Source organism: Leptodactylus fuscus, chromosome 7 (genome assembly GCF_031893055.1).
Source record: "Leptodactylus fuscus isolate aLepFus1 chromosome 7, aLepFus1.hap2, whole genome shotgun sequence".
Classification (NCBI taxonomy): Eukaryota; Metazoa; Chordata; class Amphibia; order Anura; family Leptodactylidae; genus Leptodactylus; species Leptodactylus fuscus.
The window spans coordinates 13100884-13128139 of NC_134271.1; the positions used below are offsets into that span (position 1 = coordinate 13100884).

Genomic DNA, 27256 nt, shown 5'->3' on the forward strand with positions numbered 1-27256 from the left:
TAGACGTAACAAAGGAGCAGACGTTGCGGAGGAATAGACGTAGCGGAGGAGTAGACGTAGCAGGGCCATAGAGGTAGCGGAGGAGTAGACATAGCAGAGGAGTAGACGTAGCAGGACCATAGACGTAGCGGAGGAGTAGACGTAGCAAAGAAGTAGACGTAGCGGAGGAGTAGACGTAGCGGGGCCGTAGACTTAGCAAAGGAGTAGACGTAGCAGGGCCGTAGACGTAACAAAGGAGCAGACGTTGCGGAGGAATAGACGTAGCGGAGGAGTAGACGTAGCAGGGCCATAGAGGTAGCGGAGGAGTAGACATAGCAGAGGAGTAGACGTAGCAGGACCATAGACGTAGCGGAGGAGTAGACGTAGCAAAGAAGTAGACGTAGCGGAGGAGTAGACGTAGCGGAGGAGTAGACGTAGCGGGGCCGTAGACTTAGCAAAGGAGTAGACGTAGCGGAGGTTTAGACGTAGCGGGGCCGTAGAGGTAGCGGAGGAGTAGACGTAGCGGAGGAGCAGACGTAGCAAGACCGTAGACGTAGCAGAGGAGTAGACGTAGCAGGGCCGTAGACGTAACAAAGGAGTAGACGTTGCGGAGGAATAGACGTAGCGGAGGAGTAGACGTAGCGGAGGAGTAGACGTAGCGGAGGAGTAGACGTAGCGGAGGAGTAGACGTAGCGGAGGAGTAGACGTAGCAGGGCCGTAGAGGTAGCGGAGGAGCAGACCTAGTGGAGGAGCAGATGTAGCGGAGGAGCAGACCTAGTGGAGGAGCAGATGTAGCGGAGGAGCAGACCTAGCAGAGGAGCAGATGTAGCGGAGGAGTAGACGCAGCGGAGGGCGGGGTTGTTGTTCTGCAGAGCACAGAAGTGACTGTCACACTCTTCACAGATCTGGAGAGGAGCTTCATGTACTAAGTAAATAACTCCCGAGCCTTAGGGGATCGCAACCGTTTTCTTCTTTTTTTTTTTTGCTGTTGTAAAGCAACGGTGCAGGAAATAAGCTGACACCGCCGCGCCGAACCGGAGACAATTACAGGAGACAATTACCTTCCCGCACCGACCTGATGTCACCGCTCATGCCGCAGACCAGACCCCAAATAATAGACATTGGGGGCAGATCCAATATCGGATACTAATAATATTTAATGGGCATGTCACCTCTGATGTTATCAGATGGAAACCATCAGCAAGCAGGCCGAAATTAGGAGTTTTTCTGACTCATGATACATTTGGCGCATCTTTAGCTCTTTATAGGTCTTGCAACGAGCCACAATTTTCCCAAAATTTTAGGTTAGACCGTAAGGCGACATAATAGGGCAAACGCCCTCTTTATATAGCCGGGCATCGGTAACAGGCTGTATGGATAACTGTACCCGTTACCGCAGCAGATTGGCGCCGTGCACACACGTACATAAATTACTCGCCCCTGGGGATTCGAGAAGACAGAATCCGCGCTCAGAGAAGAACAGTAAATGCAGAGCGAGATAAAAACAGAGTGGGTGCTCGTAACACAAAGCACTTACCCGCCGCTGCCGCGACCAAGACGTGAAATCTTCTACATCAGCCGTCACTTCATCTAACAACTCCGCAGGAACTTCACTGGAGACTGCCAGTCCTCAGGTGACCCCGCAGAAAGCCAAAAAATACCCCTACACCTGCCCCAGCATCACAAGGCCTGGAGGCGGCTCCCGAAACTTCCTAATATACTTTGTATTTCCATTCTCCAGACCTCGACTTGCTGAAGAATAAAGCCCAAGACTTCTCACAGGGAGACTTCGCTACAATTGTATCCCCTGTTATGAAGGTTTGATACAATGTATTAATATTTAAAGGGGAAGTCCACAGGTCATTTCCTGGGTGTCAAGATCGGACTAGGAATTAGATAGCATGGTCCTTCTGAATCTGTTAATATTAGGAACCACCACCTGTGTCTAGGCCTCGCCTCTCTACTGGACTTTTTGGATTAGGCACCGCCCCATATCCACACCCTGACTTGTGACTGTTAGTATACTGTAAGGCACCGCCCCCTGTATTCACGCCCTCACCTGTGACTGTTATTAAGCACCGCCCCCTGTGACCACACCCCTCATGTGTTAGTATTAGGCACCACCTCCTGTGACCACACCCCCTCATGTGTTAGTATTAGGCACCACCCCCTGTGACCACACCCCCTCATGTTAGTATTAGGCACCACCCCCTGTGACCACACCCCCTCATGTTAGTATTAGGCACCACCCCCTGTGACCACACCCCCTCATGTGTCCCCAGAGTACATGCAGAGGTTGTTATGAAAGAGCAAAATTTTGACTGGCCCCACTTCCTCAGTATAATGCCCTCTTTACCGATTCCCCCACAGTATATTGACCCTTTATCAGGCCCCATACAATATACTGTCCCTGTTGCAGACCCCAATACAATAAGGGCCCCCTTGACTGCCCCCCCCCCCCAACGATAACGATACTTTAGGACAGTACCTATTGGATTACTCCAGCAATTAACGCCAGATTTCCCCTTACCCATCCCCACAACCTCCTCAGCTTAGCCCTCCAGGGGGCGACACATATTACATCATGCCACTGAACAGCATCAGGGACGAGGAGTGATGAAAATATTCATCGCCCCCTGGAGGTCTAAGCGGTGGATGTGGAAGAGAGCGGGTATGGGTAAGTGCAAGTCTTGCAAGTAAAGGTCTATAAGGTGGCAGGCCCCATATCCAGTTGCAGGAGGTATCACACTCCCTCCCCTGAGAAGACGCAGGAGCTATCACACCCCCTCCCCTGAGAAGACGCAGGAGCTATCACACCCCCTTCCCTGAGAAGACGCAGGAGCTATCACACCCCCTCCCCTCAGAAGACTCAGGAGCTATCACACCCCCTCCCCTGAGAAGACTCAGGAGCTATCACACCCCCTCCCCTCAGAAGACTCAGGAGCTATCACACCCCCTCCCCTCTGTAAGTGACTATCTACTCGCACAGAGGTTCCTGCCTGGCCACGTATCCTCCGTCCGTCTATTCTTCTGGCTCTCATCATTTTTCTATTACATCTGTTGTATTTTTGGGCCCAAATCATCCGGATGCTGTGAAATGAGGTGGTGAGAAGCGTGACATGTGACAAGTATCAGTCCGCTTCCTGTCCCCGGCTGTATTATTTGTCAGGTAAGGCTCCATTGATTCTTCGTGTTTACCAATTTCACAGGTCAACAGCGGCGGCGACTTCTGAGTCCCGGGAGACTGGAGAGCAGCCATTGAATTACACGCACTGGTATACAGGTAAGAGCTAATCCAGCTCTAAAGGCCTGGGATTATAACTGTGGGTATACAGCGGCGAGGACCTAATGTATCGTAATTGGGGAGATCATATATATGGAGATTATTGCAGGAGTGCCTCCATATAATCTGTGCACTCTATGCAGGATTTGGGAAGGGTTAAAGAGTCCCCATCAACAATCTGAACAGGCCGTTGCACTCACTAGTGTGGCGGCCTCTTCCTTGTGCCAGTGACATCACATTTCTTGATCACATTTTGTGTCACTTTAATAACCACTTTATGGAATTGCATGATAAGCAATTGTCCCATACGTAACTTTTTTTTTTAATATCAACTCCTCTCTTGATAAGTTTTCCTTACTTCAGTCCAGTTGCAATCAAACCATAAACTGGAATTAATCCAACAACAGGTATTAGGCAAATACTCGTAATGCAGTTCCTTAAAGGGGGACCTTTCATCACCTCAAACAACTCCTGTTCTTTGTATTTTCTATAGGCTCCACTCCACTGATTCTGGGGCAGTTGGAATTTTTTCTCTAGCCTCAACCATTCCTGAGAAATCAGTGCAGACAGTTTCAACTGTTGGGTGGGCGTGTCTCAGACTACCTGCTGCAGCTGAGAACCGCCCACCTGACCCTAATTAGCCAATTGAGTGTTGAAACTAACAACATTGATAGTTCAAGAACGGTAGGGGCTAGAGAAAAAATTCCAACTGCACCGGAATCAGCCGAGCGGCGCCTATTGAAGGAAGCAGAGTTGGAGTAGGTAAAAAGTCTTCTTTAATCTAGTAAATGAATAGTCTTCTTCCTAAAGCTTAAATCTAAGAATCTATCCATAATAGGAGCATCAAAGGGGCTTAGAGCAGAAAATAACCCTTTCCTCCCCAGGTCAAGAGCTGTCTTTGTTGTTGGTTTAGAAATAAGAAGCTGGCGCCGAAAACTGTCGAAAATGGTCATTAAGCAAGAAACGGAGCAAACCTGACACACAGAGAAAGTACATGAAAGGGAGCGGATAATCCTCTGGAACATGTTTAGACACCGGATGCTTTTGACATCCATATGATCTGATGTCACGGAGACCCCAGTGACCCCGCAAGGTCAAAGACATCAATCTGCCCTGGGAAGAAGCCGGCTGTCACCAGAGGAGACAACTATCAAAGGCGACCGCTCCTGCTCAGGATGTGAATACATTCTGTGACAAGGCCCTGACTCAGCGCACATGGCAGCCATTGTATCAGTCTCGGCAGGTTGGCGCTCCGGTGCAGGTCATCCCTTTGAATAGACTCTCCGCACAAATCTAATGGCACCGGTTGTATTTACTGTCAATTATTTTCAGATTCAAGCTGAGCTGCGGCGGCCGAGGAGAACGTCCGATTCCTCAATTTTCTCTCTGAGACAAAACGGTTTTTATCTTTTAGTTTCTGCCTTGAAGAGCGGAGCAAAACTGAAAACGTGAATGGCGTTCAGCCAGCTGACAATACACAATGGCTGCGGAGAAGGAACCGGGAGAGGGACTGGAAGACTGTCAGCCATATTAGGTCGGATAGGGACAGGCCTCCCACCCAAGTACTTTAATTCCTGAACAATCCCTTTAAGTCTACATCTATTCACTTGAATGGGGCTGAGCTGCAATACCAGACACTGTCCATGCACAAGAGTGGCGCTGTTTCTGGGATCAAAATTAGACTATTATTATTTCTCTGTTACAATCATACTACCCCTTTAAGAGGAAGGTCTAGTTCAGACACCCCATTAGGGAATTTGGAGTTAGTCCTTGACCTGGGAACAAGACCCACACCTGATAGGTGGTGACCAGGCTGCAGGCCCTGACCTGGCAATGAGACCCAAACCTGACAGGTGCCGACCCCGACCTGGCAACGAGACCCAGACCTGACATGGCTTGACATACAATGTTACAATAAACACATTAATGGCCGCCATTAGTTATTAGACTGTTGCACCCCAAGGCTTGTTGAGTATGTTATATCACGCAACATTCACACTATGATGCCCCCTTGTGGACTGTATAAACATGTATAGTAACGCTGTGCCCTCTCATGCCCATACAAGTCTTACAGTAATTTTTTCCCCCCTATACAGCGCCATTGACAAAACTATCCCTTTAAATCACAGCTCGTTGCGATAGCGCCAGCGAAGGGTCAGACTCCCCGGCATTACTGACATTCCTTCTCACTTGCTGGGCCGGTCGCAGACGCCACCTGTGTCCCCCGAGTTGAGCGCGTGCACCAAAACACAGACAGGGGATTAGGGAGAGGATCAGTAAGCAGCTGACAGTCTCCGCCACCACCGTAGGGAGGGTAACTCTATCCAGCCACGAGCCCAGGCCTGTTCTGCAGCAGGATCTGTCTGTCCCCGCCTCGTGCATTGATTGTGACACCTTCTATAAAGCAGACCATCAATGCCGGGATTAATCAGCCGCCGTCGCTGCCGCCGCGCACTACAAAGCTTCGCCGTTTTACACACTGGCAGATTTGCATTTTTAACATTGACGAATAAATCAGAGGGAAAAAAAAGGAAAGACAATAAGAAAACAAGGCGGCTATTTATAGAAGGGCTTTGAAGTTCTGAATCATCTGCAGAAACTGCGATGGCGTCGGAACAAAACACGAAGATTAGGAGAGCTCCTGTATAACGGAGACCGGGGGCGACACCGACAAGGTCAAATGTCAAGGGGCAGGAGAGGACGGGAATATGAAGCAGATAGGGACCACCCCAGTCCTCAGAGGGGACACGTACTTGGTGGAAAGTGGGGTTCATGTGTGCGGTCAGTGGTTGAGCCAAGTGTGCATGTGTATGAGGTAGTCGGGCGAATGGCCACGAAAGGAATGTGAACTATATGGGAAGTTCGTCGCCCCTTCTTCTGGTTTTGGCTCAAAAAAAAAGCAGCAAAATCTGCAACAAACAAGTTGCATTTCGGCAAGCACATGCTTTATGGCTGTAATAGACAGTGACTGCGGCAGCCAGAGCAAAGAGCGACTCACATAATGGAATACTACTGTACAATATGGCGGCTCAGCCCCAATCATGCAGAGTAATGCATCACAAATGGGTCTTGTAGCTTACAACTCCACCATTGCTGCCAGGAGGTGTAACAGAGTAGTCAAGGCTCATTTCTAGACACTGCTTCTCGGTAAGGGGAAATTTGCTCTTGTAAAGCCTGTGCGCGAGTGATGTGGACAATGTGGCCTCTTCTAGCAGGGCCGCTCCACCTGCAGATAACTAGGGCTGCGAAACTCCAGAGAATTGTGGAGCCGGGATAGACGGCATTAAAGGAATGTTCACAGCTGGGTGGATCGCTGAAGCTGCACAAAGCACTTTCCTGACCCCATTGTCCTCAGAGACCAAACTCTTCCACTGAGAGAATGAAGCCAGCTGTCACCGCAGGCTGCACTACTGAAAGAATGACAGCACCACCTGCTGGAGGGAAGCGGGGTGGCATGTGCAGCACAATGTAGTGACAACCATCGTGTGTATTACTTATAGGAGACAACCTGGGACAGACTCACCTGCTCCAAGAACGGCCTAGATACATGAGACGCAGGTCGTGAGACCAGGGCTGCGTCATGACATGGAGGCGTCCCCTGCAATTTTGATAAACATCTAAATAGATCTAATCCGCTACACTATGGACGACCCGTACCTGACAGTGGCAGCACTGCTACATCGGTGGCGTAGTGATCCTAGACTGCAACTTATCTGTTGGTCTAAGCTGTAAAGAGAGTCTAAAGTGGTAAAACAAGTCTCCTGTCTCATAAATTCATCCTGGTCTTCTATCTCTCCTCCATGCTTTATACTGCAGCACAGTATAAACTATAATATAGATAAGGCTTTGGTGGAGAAGAGCCTCAAATACAGCCATAAAGGGGACGTGGCTATTGGTTGCTGAGGCCTCTTCACTATTTACCAAGCACAGCGCTGTACATTGTATTGAGGCCGTACCTGGTATTGCAGCTCAGCCTCATTCATTTGAAGGGGGACTGAGCTGCAGCATGGCCATGTGACTAATGTATGTGTGGGGGAAGTGCAGCTCAATATCATTGTCCCAGCAAACCCCTATGAAGCGGTTGTCCAAGGCCCTTGTGAAATAGGTCATCAGTATTACATTGGTGGGGATATGACACCCGGAACCCGCGCTGATCAGCTGATCTGGCAGCCAGAAGCTGTATACTAGGTATATGGATGAAAGTGAATGGGAACAGAGTTGCAATTCCCTGGTGCCACCACTACAATGTACGTCTCTCTACACTGTATACAGCTTTTGGCTCTGTATACTGTGGCGGTGGCAATGGGGTACTGCAGTTGTGGTTGTCTGACCCCTACCGATCCTGTAGATATCACATCTGTCCCCTTCCTCTTAAGAAGATCTGCTGCTTAGGGGTCTAGGAAAGCTGGGTGACAACTCAATGCCAGGAGAGGGCGCTCCAGCTCTTGTACTGACAGGAGATACACGGCCACTACAATAAGGAGTCCGCAGCCACGCAACGCTTTATAAAGTGTAATACTGGAAAAAAATATTTACAGGAAATGCAGTTTTATCGCCTGTGACGTCTGCAGCGATGGGCGGAACGTTCCGGACGTATCTCGTGGGGGTCATTCGCTACTTGTTGGCCACAGCAGACAGCTGGTCCCGTATCCGGCCCAGTCCATCCAACATGGTGTCCAGGGTTTCTTTACTTAGCTCCATGGTCAGGGTGGATGTTGCTGGTTCCAGTTCACACAGACCAGGGTCCTCCTGGATCTGGGGAATAAGTCGCACATATATAATGTCAGGCGCCAAAAAAACGGACAAACAATAAAAATTCTTCTATCTACGCAGCTCTGGATTTCTGTTGCCGCCACTTATATATAAAGCAGCTTCAGCCTGTCCTTCCTGCCGCGACTTCTTCATGGTCAGCTCTTACAAGCAGGAGGCATGGAAGTGAAATGTGATGCAGAATCTCATAGGATACACAGGAGATTCTGCACACAGAACACACAGCAAGTGCAAGGCTGTGTCCACACTGTTTTTTTTTTTTTTTTTTCAACACACTGTGGAACCCGCAGCACAAAACCAGAGGTGCTTTCTGATTCGTTTGTCAACGCTGATCAATCTCTTCTATACGGACGGCTCTCATAATCAGCTCCAAAAAACAGTGTGGACTCAACTGAAGTCACAAGCTGTATGACAGAGGATACACTGTAGATTCTGCACACGGTACACACAAATCATATAGATAGGCAGTGTGAGTCGTGGAGAGCTGTTTAAAGCTTATGGGATACACTGGAGTTTCTGCACACAGCAACCATAGATAGTACAGACAGGGGAATTTTAGAAATTTGCACCTAGTAAAGAACTGCCCTCCTGCTCCATAGATAAGGTACAAATAATGAGGAGGGGTCTGAGATCACAAGAAGATCTACACGAAGGAGAGGCTGACAACCCGGCTACACAGAAGGACAAGCTCTGGCCTGGTAGTCAGGCTGGAGGTCACATGACAAAACGACTTATAGTAAATGGAGATGTAACATCCATAGAGATCAGCTATTGAATCGTCCACTCACCTTCATCTTCAGCAGACAGGTAGGTACCGCCATTCTTGTGACAGAGTCTGATGAGGTCTTGATGTCCACTCTCCAGTCCATATCTACCAGGCGCGGCAAGGAGACTACAAGAGAGAGAAACGTCGGTATACGGAGTATATATACTGTATATGCTACATGCTCAGCAGCGCCAATACCAGTCATGTGGTGAGTCTGACTAATTACACCACTTGTCACAAGGCCTGGCTCTATAGAGGTTTCCTGCAGTGGCCTCTACAGGGGAAATTTAGTATTACATGATGACCAGCGTATCCACATGCAACGGCCACTTACTTACCCCCTCGTTCCTCTGATGTGATCTGGTATATTGTGAATTTTTTTGTTTTGCTATCAGTAGGGCTGAATACAATCTAGTGTTCCCTGTTATCAGCCAGTTTTCCTGGAATGGCAAGGAATAGTTTCACGGCAGCCATGTATACTTACTGCTTGTGTTCTGGGCGTCACTTCTCCAGGCAGATCTGCAGAGACACATACGGTAGAATTTACGAGCAGGTTATGGCCTCTGTTTATAGCATTGCTTAAAATAATGGATCATAAATGTCACCGCCCTACAGCGCCGTCAGCCATAGCTATGTGGCCGGGATCAATACTACTAAGAGGGATCTTTTAATGGCCTCTGACCTGGTGTAAAACCCTTCCATTTCACCTAAATATTAGAAACGTTCTGCAGCGCCCCCTACAGGAAGTCACAAAACTGCATCCGTTGTAACTCAATCAAATGTATAATATCAGATTTTGATACCTTTTTTGCTGTCACTGAATAGGAATCAGGACAGACATGTTCACGGCTGAGGGTGAATTTTGGGAAGGGGGGCAAAGCTGCTGCCAGTTGGGGAGGGGGTGTTGCTGTTCACAGAGTATATTAGCAGGTTGCAGAATCGGCCATAGAGCAGACACAAGGTCGGCGACTCACACATTCTCCAGGATGATTTTGGTCAGGAGATTCTTCAGGTTCTGGTGAAAGTCGTCTGGGAAGACGGCAAGAATCTGCTCCGCAGAGGTCAGGCCTTTGTATACCACATGGCGGGCGAGGGAGTGCAGCGCGTGTATCACCTATCACACAGGAGGAGAGATCAGGGGCTGCCACCGGCTTATCACACAGAATACACATCAGTAAGGGATTGTTCACACCAGGAATCTGCAAGGAACTTGACAGAGAGAAATCTGAACCAAATCAGCTCAGCTTTATCTTACAGATTTCAGTGATGGATCCCTTTAAATTTTTATATCCACCGACCTGCGCGGCCTCCTCTGCGGTGACGGACAGGTGGGAGGACACGCTGTCTATCAGCTGGATGGAGTCGGGGGCCGAGCGTGGGAAAGAGTCTCTGCAGAGCTTCTGGACCACGTCCTTGGAGGAGGCCTAAGAAAGTACAAGAGAGAGAAAGGATAAAAGTGTAACAAACCCTCAGCTGTGAAAAAAAGGGTTGGGTGTAATGACTCTCGGTGCATGCTGCGACTTGTAGTCCTCCTGCATGCAACATACAGGCTTTCCCTGTGTGCTGGTACTTGTAGTCCATCTCCCTGTAACACAGGCTGTCCCTACCTATTGGTACTTGTAGTCCTCCCCCTATAACACACGGGATTGCACTGCTTGCTGGTACTTGTAGTCCTCCCCCTATAACACACAGGATTGCACTGCTTGCTGGTACTTGTAGTCCTCCCCTATAACACACAGGATTGCATTGCTTGCTGGTACTTGTAGTCCTCCCCCTATAACACACAGGTTTGCACTGCTTGCTGGTACTTGTAGTCCTCCCCCTATAACACACAGGATTGCACTGCTTGCTGGTACTTGTAGTCCTCCCCCTATAACACACAGGATTGCACTGCTTGCTGGTACTTGTAGTCCTCCCCCTATAACACACAGGATTGCACTGCTTGCTGGTACTTGTAGTCCTCCCCCTATAACACACGGGATTGCACTGCTTGCTGGTACTTGTAGTCCTCCCCTATAACACACAGGATTGCACTGCTTGCTGGTACTTGTAGTCCTCCCCTATAACACACAGGATTGCACTGCTTGCTGGTACTTGTAGTCCTCCCCTATAACACACAGGATTGCACTGCTTGCTGGTACTTGTAGTCCTCCCCTATAACACACAGGATTGCACTGCTTGCTGGTACTTGTAGTCCTCCCCCTATAACACACAGGATTGCACTGCTTGCTGGTACTTGTAGTCCTCCCCCTATAACACACAGGTTTGCACTGCTTGCTGGTACTTGTAGTCCTCCCCTATAACACACAGGATTGCACTGCTTGCTGGTACTTGTAGTCCTCCCCCTATAACACACAGGATTGCACTGCTTGCTGGTACTTGTAGTCCTCCCCCTATAACACACGGGATTGCACTGCTTGCTGGTACTTGTAGTCCTCCCCCTATAACACACAGGATTGCACTGCTTGCTGGTACTTGTAGTCCTCCCCCTATAACACACAGGTTTGCACTGCTTGCTGGTACTTGTAGTCCTCCCCTATAACACACAGGATTGCACTGCTTGCTGGTACCTGTAGTCTTCCCCCTATAACACACAGGATTGCACTGCTTGCTGGTACTTGTAGTCCTCCCCTATAACACACAGGTTTGCACTGCTTGCTGGTACTTGTAGTCTTCCCCCTATAACACACAGGATTGCACTGCTTGCTGGTACTTGTAGTCCTCCCCCTATAACACACAGGTTTGCACTGCTTGCTGGTACTTGTAGTCCTCCCCTATAACACACAGGATTGCACTGCTTGCTGGTACCTGTAGTCTTCCCCCTATAACACACAGGATTGCACTGCTTGCTGGTACTTGTAGTCCTCCCCCTATAACACACAGGATTGCACTGCTTGCTGGTACTTGTAGTCCTCCCCCTATAACACACAGGATTGCACTGCTTGCTGGTACTTGTAGTCCTCCCCCTATAACACACAGGTTTGCACTGCTTGCTGGTACTTGTAGTCCTCCCCTATAACACACAGGATTGCACTGCTTGCTGGTACCTGTAGTCTTCCCCCTATAACACACAGGATTGCACTGCTTGCTGGTACTTGTAGTCCTCCCCTATAACACACAGGTTTGCACTGCTTGCTGGTACTTGTAGTCCTCCCCCTATAACACACAGGATTGCACTGCTTGCTGGTACTTGTAGTCCTCCCCCTATAACACACAGGTTTGCACTGCTTGCTGGTACTTGTAGTCCTCCCCTATAACACACAGGATTGCACTGCTTGCTGGTACTTGTAGTCCTCCCCCTATAACACACAGGATTGCACTGCTTGCTGGTACTTGTAGTCCTCCCCCTATAACACACAGGTTTGCACTGCTTGCTGGTACTTGTAGTCCTCCCCTATAACACACAGGATTGCACTGCTTGCTGGTACTTGTAGTCCTCCCCCTATAACACACAGGATTGCACTGCTTGCTGGTACCTGTAGTCTTCCCCCTATAACACACAGGATTGCACTGCTTGCTGGTACTTGTAGTCCTCCCCTATAACACACAGGTTTGCACTGCTTGCTGGTACTTGTAGTCCTCCCCTATAACACACAGGATTGCACTGCTTGCTGGTACTTGTAGTCCTCCCCCTATAACACACGGGATTGCACTGCTTGCTGGTACTTGTAGTCCTCCCCCTATAACACACAGGATTGCACTGCTTGCTGGTACTTGTAGTCCTCCCCCTATAACACACAGGATTGCACTGCTTGCTGGTACTTGTAGTCCTCCCCTATAACACACAGGATTGCACTGCTTGCTGGTACTTGTAGTCCTCCCCCTATAACACACGGGATTGCACTGCTTGCTGGTACTTGTAGTCCTCCCCTATAACACACAGGATTGCACTGCTTGCTGGTACTTGTAGTCCTCCCCCTATAACACACGGGATTGCACTGCTTGCTGGTACTTGTAGTCCTCCCCTATAACACACAGGTTTGCACTGCTTGCTGGTACTTGTAGTCCTCCCCTATAACACACAGGATTGCACTGCTTGCTGGTACTTGTAGTCCTCCCCCTATAACACACAGGATTGCACTGCTTGCTGGTACTTGTAGTCCTCCCCTATAACACACAGGATTGCACTGCTTGCTGGTACTTGTAGTCCTCCCCCTATAACACACAGGATTGCACTGCTTGCTGGTACTTGTAGTCCTCCCCCTATAACACACAGGATTGCACTGCTTGCTGGTACTTGTAGTCCTCCCCCTATAACACACAGGTTTGCACTGCTTGCTGGTACTTGTAGTCCTCCCCCTATAACACACAGGTTTGCACTGCTTGCTGGTACTTGTAGTCCTCCCCTATAACACACAGGATTGCACTGCTTGCTGGTACTTGTAGTCCTCCCCTATAACACACAGGATTGCACTGCTTGCTGGTACTTGTAGTCCTCCCCCTATAACACACAGGATTGCACTGCTTGCTGGTACTTGTAGTCCTCCCCTATAACACACAGGATTGCACTGCTTGCTGGTACTTGTAGTCCTCCCCCTATAACACACGGGATTGCACTGCTTGCTGGTACTTGTAGTCCTCCCCCTATAACACACAGGATTGCACTGCTTGCTGGTACTTGTAGTCCTCCCCCTATAACACACGGGATTGCACTGCTTGCTGGTACTTGTAGTCCTCCCCCTATAACACACGGGATTGCACTGCTTGCTGGTACTTGTAGTCCTCCCCCTATAACACACAGGATTGCACTGCTTGCTGGTACTTGTAGTCCTCCCCTATAACACACGGGATTGCACTGCTTGCTGGTACTTGTAGTCCTCCCCCTATAACACACAGGATTGCACTGCTTGCTGGTACTTGTAGTCCTCCCCCTATAACACACGGGATTGCACTGCTTGCTGGTACTTGTAGTCCTCCCCCTATAACACACAGGATTGCACTGCTTGCTGGTACTTGTAGTCCTCCCCCTATAACACACAGGATTGCACTGCTTGCTGGTACTTGTAGTCCTCCCCCTATAACACACGGGATTGCACTGCTTGCTGGTACTTGTAGTCCTCCCCCTATAACACACAGGATTGCACTGCTTGCTGGTACTTGTAGTCCTCCCCCTATAACACACAGGATTGCACTGCTTGCTGGTACTTGTAGTCCTCCCCCTATAACACACAGGTTTGCACTGCTTGCTGGTACTTGTAGTCCTCCCCCTATAACACACAGGATTGCACTGCTTGCTGGTACTTGTAGTCCTCCCCTATAACACACAGGATTGCACTGCTTGCTGGTACTTGTAGTCCTCCCCCTATAACACACAGGATTGCACTGCTTGCTGGTACTTGTAGTCCCCTCCATGTAACACCCAGGCTGTATTCACCTGATATACTGGACCTCTTCCCTCACACAACACCTCGCCGGCTCTTCTCTCACCTTTAGCAGGAGCTGCAGGCTTGGAAACACAGTCTCCGGCAGAGCCGCCATCTCTCCGGTCATGTGACTCTCATCACGTGTCCCTGTCAGGGCGAGTCCCGGCCGCGAAGCCTTCTGGGAGTTGTAGTTCTTCTCATCAGCACATCCGATGCCGGAGCCCTGCGGTGTACGGACAGGGTAAACCAATCACATCACTGCTTTCATGTTACCACAAAATAGAAGCTGTTACTTGATTGGTCGTTAAGGTTTGACTGGTTCCTCCCCATATCTTTACAGCAGCCAATCAGCTTCTAGGTCATCTACAGCAGTGAGGGCTGTGGTTGCTATGGCCAAAATAATGTGCGCGTTTTTTTTCATTGCGGTTTTGATGCCTTTTGTTCCGCAACGTGTAGACTTAGGGCTAGTTCACACAGGGCTAGTGACCGCGTATTTTGGTCCTGATTTTGGGCGGGAAGTCGCGTCAGAATAAAACCAAAGTGCGACTGTTACAGCTTCCAGTTCCGGAGTAGGCGCAAATGAGAATAGGCCTAGTCCGGAGGGGGCTGTCGCGAGGTGGACGCCGCGGCTAAATCAGGGGAAGCTTGCTTCTTTTTTTGCGCGAGCGAGAACACACCATAACGCAAAAAAGAACACGGTCTACATAGACTTCTATTGGGAGGGGGGCGGATTTTGAGGTGGATTCGGCGTCAAAATCCGCGTCCCTATGCTTAAACGCCGTCAGACACAGCGCCCCCTATTACTGACGCCAGACACTGAGGTACAAGGTCAGACGTGCAGATTGTCAGTGCATTCTCCATACACCTAACATCCATGAAAAATGGCGGTGTCCGTCCATCGAGGCCCTCTGAAGGGGCTTATTCACACGACAGTATATGACAGCCCTGTGTCCTGACTATTTTTCCAACAGCCATCACAGGACTGTTTTATAACCCATTGATATCTACGGCTCTGTTCACATGGCTATCCTTATGCGTTATTTTGACGCCCATGTGATGCCATTTTTTTAATATCCGTCACTCATCTGCATTAAAGGGATTGTCTAAGAATTACAGTTCGGGGCCTGGAACCCGGGAAAGTGAATCTTTTTAAAAAAAACACGTATTTTCCTGTCCCCAGCGCTCCAGTATCACCCGCCGTAGTCCGGTCTAGCGGTGTCTGTGTCTCGTTCAAGCAGAAGTCCTCACCACTCGTGACCCCTGAGGCCAATCATAGGAAAGGTCCCGGATGTCACTCACATGTGTCACTGGTGGTGTCCGGGGTCCTTTCCTTGTCCATTGATTGGCGTCTACGGTCACATGCGGTGAGGACTTACGGTACATCGGAACAAGTCCCCGGGTGTCGCTGGACCAGACCACGACAGTGTATAGATATGAGCGAGTACTGTTGGGATCAGCCGATCCGAACAGCACGCTCGCATAGAAATGAATGGACGTAGCCGGCACGCGGGGGGTTAAGCGGCCGGCCGCCGTCAAAGCGGAAGTACCAGGTGCATCCATTCATTTCTATGGAGCGTGCTGTTCGGATCGGCTGATCCCAACAGTACTCGCTCATCTCTAACAGCGTACACTGGACTACCAGCGACAGGTATGTATGGGATTTTTTTGATCTTCCACCTTCCCACGCCTCCTGGTCCAGAGCTGTAATTCCTGGACAAGCCCTTTAAATTCACTGTATGTGGTTGGGGGCTATTCACATTATAGTCTATGGGGTCCACGGGTTTCCACTTTTTAAGCGGATTGGGCTTCTATTTTTCGGGTCCCGAAGAACGTAAACCCAAGTGCAGGTGTGAACCTTGAGTTACTTGCAGATTGTTCGGACCATATTCATAACAATATGAAAAACAGCCGTCACGTGACCATTTTCGAAACAGGTTATTCACATGTAAGCGCTCCATAAGAAACAGCACATGTCCGTTTTTCATTGATCCCTTATCCCGTGGGTGATTCACCCATCACCCATGAAATCTGACTGCTTCATCCATTTGTTGCAGCTTGTGGTGTGACTATAGCCTTACGATCCTATCAATCAAGACACAGACATGGGTGTGATGTGATAGCTGGCGATCGCGCACATCCTCATCTGTAGTTCCACTTCCATCATCTTATATGTTGCAAAACTGAAGATGAACCCATCCATGAAGTGTTAGTAATGCAAATGTTCTGACTCATGAGGGTAAGACGTCAGCCATTCTCCGAGCTGACTGTAGGGGATACGTGCGGAGGGTTTCGCTCTGTGTATAGGATCATGTGATGGAGTCTTCTCATTCTCACTGACTCTCTCTCTCTGATTTTTGTAGGATTCGCTTCGCTCTACCCCTGGCGATCCGGCACAATTCACCGCTTATCTCTCCTACCCCTCATGACAGCGACTGCTCCGTACCTGATATTACCACATTATAAATCCGACGGCGCCGCTCATCGGGATCCAACGTGGTATGTTTGTAACAGGTGAGTGCTTTATAGATAGAGACAATGTGAAAAATTGGGCCATAAAACCGATACTGGGCATCGAAAGGTAAAAAAGTCACTAGCCACGGCTAGCAATGTGGAGCAGCTCCTTGTGGAACTCTGTGAATTAAAGGGGTTTTGTGGCCCAAAATCAGTGATCAGTGGTGGCCCACCACCCAGATACAGCACATTAATGTTCCCATAAGGATTATATAAAAAAAAATGTGTGTATATATATATATATGTATATATGAGTAGATAGATAGATAGACTGACAGACAGATTTATATTCCTCTCTCTGCATTATTCTACAGTAAGAGGCTTACACTATATATGATGCATTGCCATATGCCTACCTATAATTCCCAGGCACATTTTCTTTCTATTGGATTTGTACTGGAATTATTTCCTCATCAAAAAGAGAATAAAAGTAATGGTAATGTAATGACTAATTATATCCACCGGGTGGCAGCAAAGTAGAATGCAACTTTTTTTTTTTTTCTTAAATGAGATCCAAAAATGACAATCGCCTTGTCTCCCGCCGGCCTAGGGATTCATGGGCATGTCTTTGGCTGGGGGAACCATACATACATAGAGGCAGACAGCGGAGCTGCTCTGGGGCCCTGGAGGGGAGGGGCCCAGACCACCAGGATGGTTGATTTTTATTTGTATTGGTTGGTAAGAACTTTTACAGGACTCCCCTCGCTAGAGGATCATTAGGAAGTAAGTAAGGGGGTGGGAAAGGGGCCAGGAGGGAAAAACAAAAACTTCTATGGGACCCTTTTCCTCCCATGCACATCACTGCACATGGGGGCTGTCTTATGTCAGATGTGTCCGGTGCGATCCTTTCTGTTGGTGCCTCAATTATAATGTATGGTCATATAGTGGAGAAGTAAGACATCCATGTAGGTGAGGAAGCGGCCTGATTGTAATACTAAGGTGGGCACTCAGTGATGCCCCCTCCTGCTCATGGAGTGCCACACAAAAGAAATCGGGCGATTGGGAGTATACATGTAAGTGGAACTGGAGATATGTGGAGAGGCCGTTCCTGAAGAAGATGGAGGCGTCGCTAGAGAGTTCTCTCGCAGCATTGGGGACGCCCCCAGTGCTGTTTAACGCTGGGGCCCGCCCCCAGTGCTGCGAGAGAACTTATTTGCATACCGACGAAAACCGGGATTTCTACCGAACGGCGGTGCGGAGAAGACATCTAAAGGTAAGAGAAGAATAGTCTTTCTTAAAGCTATTCCTACGTGTCAACGACAAAAAAAATGATTTTAATGGTAGAATCCCTTTAAGAGGAGGGGTTTTCTCACACCATGTGACACGTAGTAAATACCACCAAATAGCGACCAAATATAAAGTCTAAGAACACCGAAATGATCGGCATTAGGATTTCTGATGGTTCCAGGTCTTGAGTGCCAGGCCACATCAGACGCCCCCTTCAGCAGGAGCAGCTGATTCCTCCTCTGCAGTTTCAATGATTAGGGAACCACAAGGGACCAGATGAATTTTTGGTATGGCGCCCTATGAAACTACAACCCCCAGCATGCCCTTGCAGCGTGCAGACTGTTCCTATCTCTGGAGGTCTTATAACCGGTGAGAAATGGATGTGCAGGGATATTAGGAAGCTGCAGAACTTTCCGCAGTAAGTAATGTCATGTAGCAGAGGTCGTGCCCTCCCATGTATGAAATAACCCCCATTTTGCAACATAGGAAGAAGATGTCAACGTGAAGAGGTGAATGTGACAGGAGATGAGGAAACATCTGCCGCCCCCTCCTCATCTTCTCCTGGAGAAATCACTGATTCATCTCTTTCCAGTCATCCACTCCCCCCCCCCCCATGCCCCTGGCACGTACAAGGTAGCGTGCACCCCCACCACCACCATCCGTCTGTCAGGGACTCAGGAGGGAAGACGGCGCTTCCTTCCTGAGGGGAAACAAACGCTAAAAACCTTCTTGGTCCCCAATAAACCTAGCACTGTTAACCCTTCCCCTGCTGTACGGGCTTCAAATACACCGCTGTGGCCTTTAGCAGTGCCAAGAGTCCGACATTTTCCACTTACCAGGGTAAGCCTGGTACGTGGCATCCCTCTAGGTCTAGGAGGTCCATTCTGCATTTTGGCAGAAAGGTTGACAACAACCCCTTTAAACCGGTTGCAGTTTTCATTTTCTCCTATAGGTGGCGCTGTTGTTATAGCTGACTATGGATCGGCCTTGGCCCTTCCGATCTCTGTTGGAAACTGCACAAGATTTCCGTCTGAACAGAATGAATTAAGGGAAAGTTTACGAGACGTTCCCGCTGCTGGGAATGTCGCCGGTGTATTTATGGAAATGGCAGTGATGCGGATCTTCGGTGATCAGATGATCGTCGCTGCGGGTACAACGTATATAATATAGTGTATAGTCTCCATGTACTAGAGAAATGGGATTGAGTCTTGGGCTGTGAATCTATGTAAGAGTCACCACAGGAGCTGTGTAGCTACAGAATAGCCTGCCAAAGGAAATGATTCTTTACTGTAATATGAGGAATAGTCACACCAGGAGATGGTTCTTTACTGTAAGAGCAGTAAGTCTATGTTATGCCCGGTTCACATCTTTGTTCGGGTTTCCAAACAACAAGCGAACTTCACGAAAGGATACCTGAACGCAGATGTGAATGGGGTCTAAGAGTCACCACAGGAGCTGTGGATCTATGAAATAACTTGCTGCAAGAGCTGATTCTTTGCTGTAAGAGTTGTAAATATGGGGAATTGTTACCCTAGGAACTGATTCTTTACGGTAGGAGCTGTGAATCCTATGAAAGAGTTACCACCGGAGCAGTGAATCTATGGAATACCTATACCAATATTCTTTGCTGTAAGACCTGTGATTAGGGGCAATAGCGGGAACTCAGGAGCTGGTTCTTTACTGTAAGACGTGCGAATCCTATGTAAAAGCTACCAAGGGAGCCGTGAACCTATGGAATACCGGGCGGAAGGAGCTGATTCTTTGCTGTAAGAGTCATAAATAAGGGGAATATTTACCCTAGGAAGAGTCCCCTGAGGAGCTGGTTCTTTACTGTAAGAGCTGTGAATCCTATGTAAAAGCTACTTTGGGAGCCGTGAATCTATGGAATACATATACCAATATTCTTTGCTGTAAGAGCTGTGAATATGGGAAATAGCGGGAACTCAGGAGCTGGTTCTTTACTGCAAGAGCTGATTCTTTGCTGTAAGAGTTGTAAATATGGGGAATCGTTACCCTAGGAGCTGGTTCTTTACGGTAGGAGCTATGAACCCTATGTAAAAGCTACTTCAGGAGCCGTGAATCTATGGAATACCTATACCAATATTCTTTGCTGTAAGAGCTGTGAGTATGGGAAATAGTGGGAACTCAGGAGCTGGTTCTTTACTGTAAGAGCTGTGAATATGAGGAATAGTTACCCTAGGAGCTGCTTCTTTATGGTAGGAGCTTTGAATCTATGGAAGAGTCCCCTGAGGAGTTGGTTCTTTACTGTAAGAGCAGTAAATAAGGGGAATAGTTACCCTAGGAGCTGGTTCTTCACTCTAAGAGCTGTGAATCCTACCGTATGTAAAAGCTACAATGGGAGCCGTGAATCTATGGAATACCTATACCAATATTCTTTGCTGTAAGAGCTGTGAATATGGGAAATAGCGGGAACTCAGGAGCTGGTTCTTTACTGTAAGAGCTGTGAATCCTATGTAGGAGTCACCCCTGAGCTGTGAATCTATGCAGTAGCCGGCGGCAGGAGCTGGTTCTTTACTGTAAAAGCTCTAAGTCTAAGAATCCGCACAGAATCCGGTCGCCTGGCACCTTCACAAACCTAGCATACCGAATAACATTAACTCTTGTGTTACTGCATGGATTTCTTGTTTCCTTTCCGCAGTATCACATCCCATAGATTATTCTATAGTTGTATGTGATGCACATATGTACTGTACCCTATAGGTTAGTATGAAGAGTTAGTGCTATGGCCTCATGCCTGGGTGTTGTGTATTAGCCATATCCTTCCTGTGACTACGAGCCCCGTGTCCTCTCTGTATGTGACATGAGATTTATCAGACACTTCCCTAATAAGATAAGGTCCTCAGGTATGCTATATATAACCGCGGCTCTCCCACTAATCCTACAAGCAGCTTTCCCAGGTACCTGGGGTTGCGGATTAGTCTGGTAGTCAGTCGCTGCGTCTTACAATGTGTCGGTACTTTACATATTTCAGCATTAAGTGCCTCTCGATTCCAAAACAGATGAAAACATATTTAACACATGTCCTGCCAAGTCGAAAACCACCTGACCGAATCCTGGCGGCACTTGTGAGAAATGGGATCTGATGATGCCACCCGTCTGCCCACTTGTGCTCCAAACATATACTTAGGCTGATTATACTTGGCAGAAACCGCTGCCACAGCACAAGTCGGAGTAAATCACAACACTTGGAAAAGTTCAAGCGTCTCCTGTATGTTTCGGGGTTACTAAGAGAGTGGGTATGATAGGGATGGAGCCCTACAGAGAAAATGGGGCCCTCTTCTTGTGGTTGGTCATAAAGAGGTGCAGCCAACCATGGCCAGTGTTGGCACGTGGGGCACACGGGCAAGTACTGGGGCCCAATGAGCATCTGCAATAATCCCCTCTGCGCATGCCCGTGGCCACAAGAGAAATGGCCACTGACACAGTAAGTAAGCGGCCATTTTCTTGTGGCCTGTGGGCATTCGCAGTCTGCTCTGCCCGAGGCCGGCGGCCTAGAAGTTTGAACCCAGACGTGCAGTGAGGCCGTTCCTGAAGAAGATGGAGGCGGCGCTGGAGAGTTCTCTCGCAGCATTGGGGATGCCCCCAGTGCTGTTTGAGTGCTGGGGCCCGCCCCCAGTGCTGTGAGAGAACTCATTTGCATACAGACGAAAACCGGGATTTCTACCGAACGGTGGTGCGGAGAAGACATCTAAAGGTAGGAGAAGAATAGCCTTTCTTAAGGCTATTCCTACGTGTGATCGACAAAAAAATGTGATTTTAATGGTAGAATCCCTTTAAGGGTAAATACATGCCCTAATAAACTAATTAAAGTGGATTTTTACCAATAACTTCAAAAATTTCCATATCTTAGCAGATCAAAAGTTGGAGCATTAGCGAAAATTTGGTCCTTATATTTTGTTTACTTACAGAGGTATTGGCATTTTTCTCTTTTGTCACGGCAGCCATTTTGCAAAAGTTCCAACAGGAAGTGCGGCCATATTTGTTTTCAACCTAACATTTGATGGTAAATCTACTCATTTGTTATGGTAACAGAATGACAGTGTATTATCAGCTTTTGAGAACTTAATTCAAAGGTAACACCTCCAATATGGCTGCACTTCCTGTTGGAACTTTTGCAAAATGGCTGCCGCAATAAAACCTAAAAAACGCCCATATCTCTTAAAGTAAACCACATATCAATATCAAACTTCGGCAGCTGCTCTAACTTCTCTCTTATTAATATATGGCACGGTTAAAGTTTTGGGTGAAGATCCACTTTAAGGAAGTGGAATTTTACCACCTCCAGGAATTGGAATAAAATTCGGGCGTTAATTATTGTGGCACCTTGAGATTCCCTTCCAATCTCCAGAACCTACAGCTGACTTTTAATGAGGGATTTTACATACAGGAGTGTAAAATAACTTGCCCCGAGGGTTTATGTTGATCAGGGTGACAGCGGGCACGGGGGGAGTCATAAACTTGGCTGCGCTGCCCGGTCACACACTGAGAACTCTGCTATGTTTGGCAGGGTCACCGAGGTGAACACAAACTCTGGTTTCCCAATAATTGCACAATGCCCATTTCTTGCAAATTTGTTTAAAACAGACTCTGGGCATTTCAATGTCGAAATGCCAATAATAGCCGTTGCCAATGAAGAATTCAGTCTTGTCTCATCTCACTCGTGACTACTATTTTTGGATATTTTTGTGGGTTATGTGACTCTCCGGTGCCCCCTGACACAGATCACCGACTGACCCGACTGTAATCAGATTCAGAGGGTTAAAGGGATTCTATCATTAAAATCACATTTTTTTTTTTTTTTTGATCACACGTAGGAATAGCCTTAAGAAATGCTAGTCTTCTCCATGTCGCCGTTCGGTAGAAATCTCGATTTCCGTCAGTATGCAAATGAGTTCTCTCGCAGCACTGGGGGCGTCCCCAATGCTGCGAGAGAACTCTCCAGCGCTGCCTCCATCTTCAGGAATGGCCTCTCTGCGCGTCTTCTTCCGGAGCTGGGTTTCAATCTTCTAGGCCTCGGGCACAGCAGACTGTGCATGCCCACAGGCCACAAGAAAATGGCCGCTTACACCAGCTTACTGTGTACACAGCCACAAGAAAATGGCCACTTACACAGCTTACTGTGTAAGCGGCCATTTTTGTTGTTGTCGTGGACATGCGCAGTCCTCTCTGCCCGAGGCCTAGAAGTTTGAACCCAGCTCTGGAAGAAGGCCTCATCCATCTGTTTCCCAAATGTGTAAACATGTCACACAAAATGTGCACAAGGTTATGGAAAGGAAAAGGGCTCAACATCTTGTAACTCACAACCACCAGCCAGAAGACCCAAAAGGGTCATGGAAAATTGACCACTAGTGGTGGACTAACCTCACAAGATTCGTTTCATGGACAGGACGTATGGACAGAGTACATGCAAGGAACCATCAAAACCTCCAGTTGTTGCATTGAAGAGACCCCAAAGTATAATAAATTGTGGTGGATTCCTCAGAGGTGAACCCCAAAATTTAAGGTTTGGCCTAACCCCAACTTTTTGGTTCACACATCTCTATTGGCCATTCCGCGATGACACTTAAAGGAGTTGTCCAAGACGTAGATTGATGGTGACGCAACACCTGGCACCCCCACCAAGGTATAGAGCCGGAAGCAGACAGCTCTTTACACTGCCTAGTGGCCATGTCATGTTATTACAGCTCAGCCCCTGGGTCCTAATGCTATACTGATCAGTCACCGTACATAGAAATCTTCTTATAGTCCCCCAGACCCAGCTGTAGCCATCCCCAGGTTGAGTCTAGGACCACCCAATCCATCATGACTCCCATCATTAACTCCTTCCAAGGCTAATACCAAGCTCAATCCACACTGCTTCAGCTATCTCAGGCCTATAAAGCGGCATCCATTCTGTCAAGCAGGTCACCCATCCCTAAGTCGATAGGCTATTGGCAAGTCTGCCAGGCGCCTCATTTGAATTGCCTTATAATAACTCCTGTCTGATAGGTGGCGTAATGTCAGTGGCAGGCAATAGTGACACAATGGGGCAGCACCAACAAGTACCATGGCCCTGAAGGTGACCAATGCACAGGTGACATCATCACAGTGTATATATATCCTTACATCGCATGTATGGGGCATTTACAACAAGGCCATAAAGCAACTTCTTAAAGTGAAACCCACAGTCTTACATCTCCTACGCCTTCCCTCCCTCTACCTCGGCAGGTCACAGTTATACAACATGTTGCATCACTAGCTGTATACTGTATTTATATTGTTGGGAGTTGCTGTTTAGGAAACAAGGCAACAATATCATTAGGAATCAATTAGATTGTAGACAGACGACACAAGAGTGACTTTTCTCAGCTTAGATGATAACAAATCACATATGTAGGTGAGAAGGGAGCCAAATGCCCGCTGGCCATAAAGGGTAAGTCCTTCAAAAATTGGATCAAAGGATCACAGCATGTAACAATGGAGACACATAGGTCAGCGTGAGAGCTGTGTACACAAAACAGCCAAGTGTATGAAATACTGTGTAATGTATCGGAGCAAAAAATGGTTGTAAAGGTGGAGGTGACACTCAGTATATCTATAGGGGGTATGGTGTAGTAACTATATAGGCTGGTGTTCACGTAGCTGCACTTCATAGCTATCTATCTATCTATCTATCTATCTATCTATCTATCCGTCTCTTATCTATCTATCTATCCGTCTCTTATCTATCTATCTATCTATCTATCTATCTATCTACCCGTCTCCTATCTATCTATCTCCTATCTATCTATCTATCTATCTATCATCTATCTATCTATCTATCTATCTCCTATCTATCTATCTATCTATCTATCTATCTATCTATCATCTATCTATCTATCTATCTATCTATCTATCTATCTCCTATCTATCTCCTATCTATCTATCTATCTATCTATCTATCTATCTATCTATCTCCTATCTATCTATCTATCTATCTATCTATCTATCTATCTATCTATCTATCTATCTCCTATCTATCTACCCGTCTCCTATCTATCTATCTATCTATCTATCTATCTATCTATCTATCTATCTCCTATCTATCTATCTATCTATCTATCTATCTATCTATCTATCTATCTATCTATCATCTATCTCCTATCTATCTATCTCCTATCTATCTATCTCCTATCTATCTATCTATCTATCTATCTATCTATCTATCTATCTATCTATCTATCTATATATCTATCTATCTCCTATCTATCTATCTCCTATCTATCTATCTATCTATCTATCTATCTATCTATCTCCTATCTATCTATCTATCTATCTATCTATCTATCTATCTATCTATCTATCTAGCTATCTATAAACATTCCGCCATTTAAAGACACAGTAACATAATTACACACAACCTCAGCAGACAGTATAGACACTTATATGACATATGTCCCGGGCACATGAGATATTATCACCCCCTTGTGATCAGGGAAGGGGTGTGTGGCACATATTTGGCCCTGGCACTTTAACCCTTGTAACCTATGCCATTCCTGTGACTTTTCCCTCTGATGACATCATCTCCTCCTCCTTACTTTACTACTAAGACGTGAAAATCAAGTTCCGCAGCGAGATAAAATCAGGATCCTCCGGGTCTACAAGGAGGAACCCAAATACAGCCCCGCCAGAAGCTCTTTCTTCAAGGGGGGCTCCTGAACTCTTGGCCCACCTATGACCCAGGGGCACAAGCTATTTTAGGATTGGTGCCAGGTGTTTGCTGGGAAACAATATCTCCTGGAGAGTCTGTGTCATTCCACAGTAGAAGATGGATTGTTTGCCCTCCAGTCCTGGAGACAAAAATGTAAGAAAAACCGTATGGCGTGTCTGACGTAGAGCATAAATTCCATAATATCATGTTATCAGCGTGGCCAGGCCCGCCAGATACAAGGAAAACTGGGGACCATTGGTGGTTAGACCGAAATAGAAGATCCTACTTTTTTTTTTTTTTTTTTTAGCTAAAAGAGGTTCTGCAGCAGCGAAGGGTTGTATGAATGGATCCCTATGATAGATTATTAGAAGTCACCTGCCTCACTATTGCCACCTATTGGACGTAGCAAGCCCAAGTCAATGTCCGGCACCTTTAATAGGCCTTGCCATGGATATACCATTGTGTTGTATATTATATAATATTAATAACTGTGTGATATTATCAGGGGCGTAACTATCGGGGTAGCAGCGGGCCCTGCCACAGGGCCCGGGACATTAGGGGGCCCGCCAACATATGCTACCACTGCGTTACCGGCGTCAGTCGGGGAGGGGGGCATGTCAAAAGTTCGCCATTCCTAGTTACGCCACCGGATATTATTTACAATAGTTAAAGGGGTTTCCATACTGATGGGTATAGACAGGATATATCCTCAGTATGTCATCTGTGGAAGTCCGACACGTGGACCCCACGCAGATCAGCAGGAAGCTATAGCAAGAAATAAGAACGGCACCGATGCTCCATCGACTACATAGCGGCAGCGGTCCTATTACTTTTGCCGCAACGTTCCCCGTCCACTGCTGTAATATCCGACACCCCCAGATACTGCCGAAACAGCTGATCTGTGTCGGACCCTGATGGATCACATCTATGAATAGATCATCAGTATTTGGTCGATAAAGGTTGAAAGGAAGTCGATAACTTTGTCCCCGACTCTGACTACGACTACGTATCTCTGGTTTGAGGCAGAAGATTTAATAAGAATGTTCTTCCCTCTACATTCCCAGGATGGCGCCGGCATACCCCAGCTTTCAGCAACGCCGCCGTGATGAATAAAACATGGCAGCCATGTGAGCTACACAGATAATACAAGACTCTGCCATGCATCATTCATGCCCCTTGTTCAGGTCGGTGCCCCCCACGGCCATGCCCAAGAGGATGGCGACACTTCTAGCGAGCGCAGGGCACATCCTCATGAAGGAAGGTCACCAGATGTAAACTTCCTGAGATAGCTACAAAGTGAGCAGATGAGAGGGAGTTAATAGTCACAGACAGGGGGGCGGAGAGATGTGCTCAGGGGGGTGGAGAAGAGGAGATCACACAGGACTAGAGCTGGGGCTGCACTAAAGTGTGAAATTCCTGCAGGGAGGCTGATGAGAAGCGCAGACCCCCTGGCAGGGCAGAGTCAGGGGTCTCCATGAGCATCTGCTCAGGGTGGGGGCAGGAGGCGGCAGCAGCAGCTCTGGGTGAGTACTGAGGCATCATGGTGCCTCCTAAATAATACAATGTTACTTTATAATAAATCCTAATCCTAGCAGTGATGTTTACTCATGTAGCAGAGCTGGCGGGGTAGCAGCGGTGAGGTGTAGTGGTCAGGGGATTGTCAGTAT

General features: G+C 47.7%; 3 protein-coding genes across 6 annotated transcripts in view; 2 read left to right on the top strand and 1 right to left on the bottom strand.

The window, feature by feature from the left end:
* The window catches only part of LDLRAD3 (low density lipoprotein receptor class A domain containing 3), a 118423-nt gene extending 118305 nt beyond the window's left edge, over positions 1-118 (top strand). The window contains exon 8 of the transcript XR_012717218.1: positions 100-118. The gene's annotated coding sequence lies outside the window, so the exon portion shown is untranslated. The remainder of the gene's footprint in view (positions 1-99) is intronic.
* A 7650-nt stretch (positions 119-7768) lies between these two features.
* Positions 7769-14349, bottom strand: COMMD9 (COMM domain containing 9). The gene is made up of 6 exons (XM_075283643.1): positions 14226-14349; positions 10097-10222; positions 9773-9912; positions 9283-9317; positions 8821-8924; positions 7769-8017 (listed from the first exon to the last, which is right to left on the bottom strand). Exons 1-6 carry the CDS (start codon positions 14286-14288, stop codon positions 7877-7879), a joined length of 609 nt encoding a protein of 202 aa, XP_075139744.1. The 5' UTR covers positions 14289-14349; the 3' UTR covers positions 7769-7876.
* A 2261-nt stretch (positions 14350-16610) lies between these two features.
* PRR5L (proline rich 5 like) overlaps positions 16611-27256 on the top strand; it is a 40110-nt gene continuing 29464 nt past the window's right edge. For 3 of the 4 annotated variants that reach the window (XM_075281069.1, XM_075281066.1, XM_075281068.1), the window contains exon 1: positions 26964-27112. The gene's annotated coding sequence lies outside the window, so the exon portion shown is untranslated. Of the gene's footprint in view, positions 16673-26963; positions 27113-27256 lie in introns of those variants that run through there. The other variant, XM_075281067.1, reaches the window with a different exon arrangement.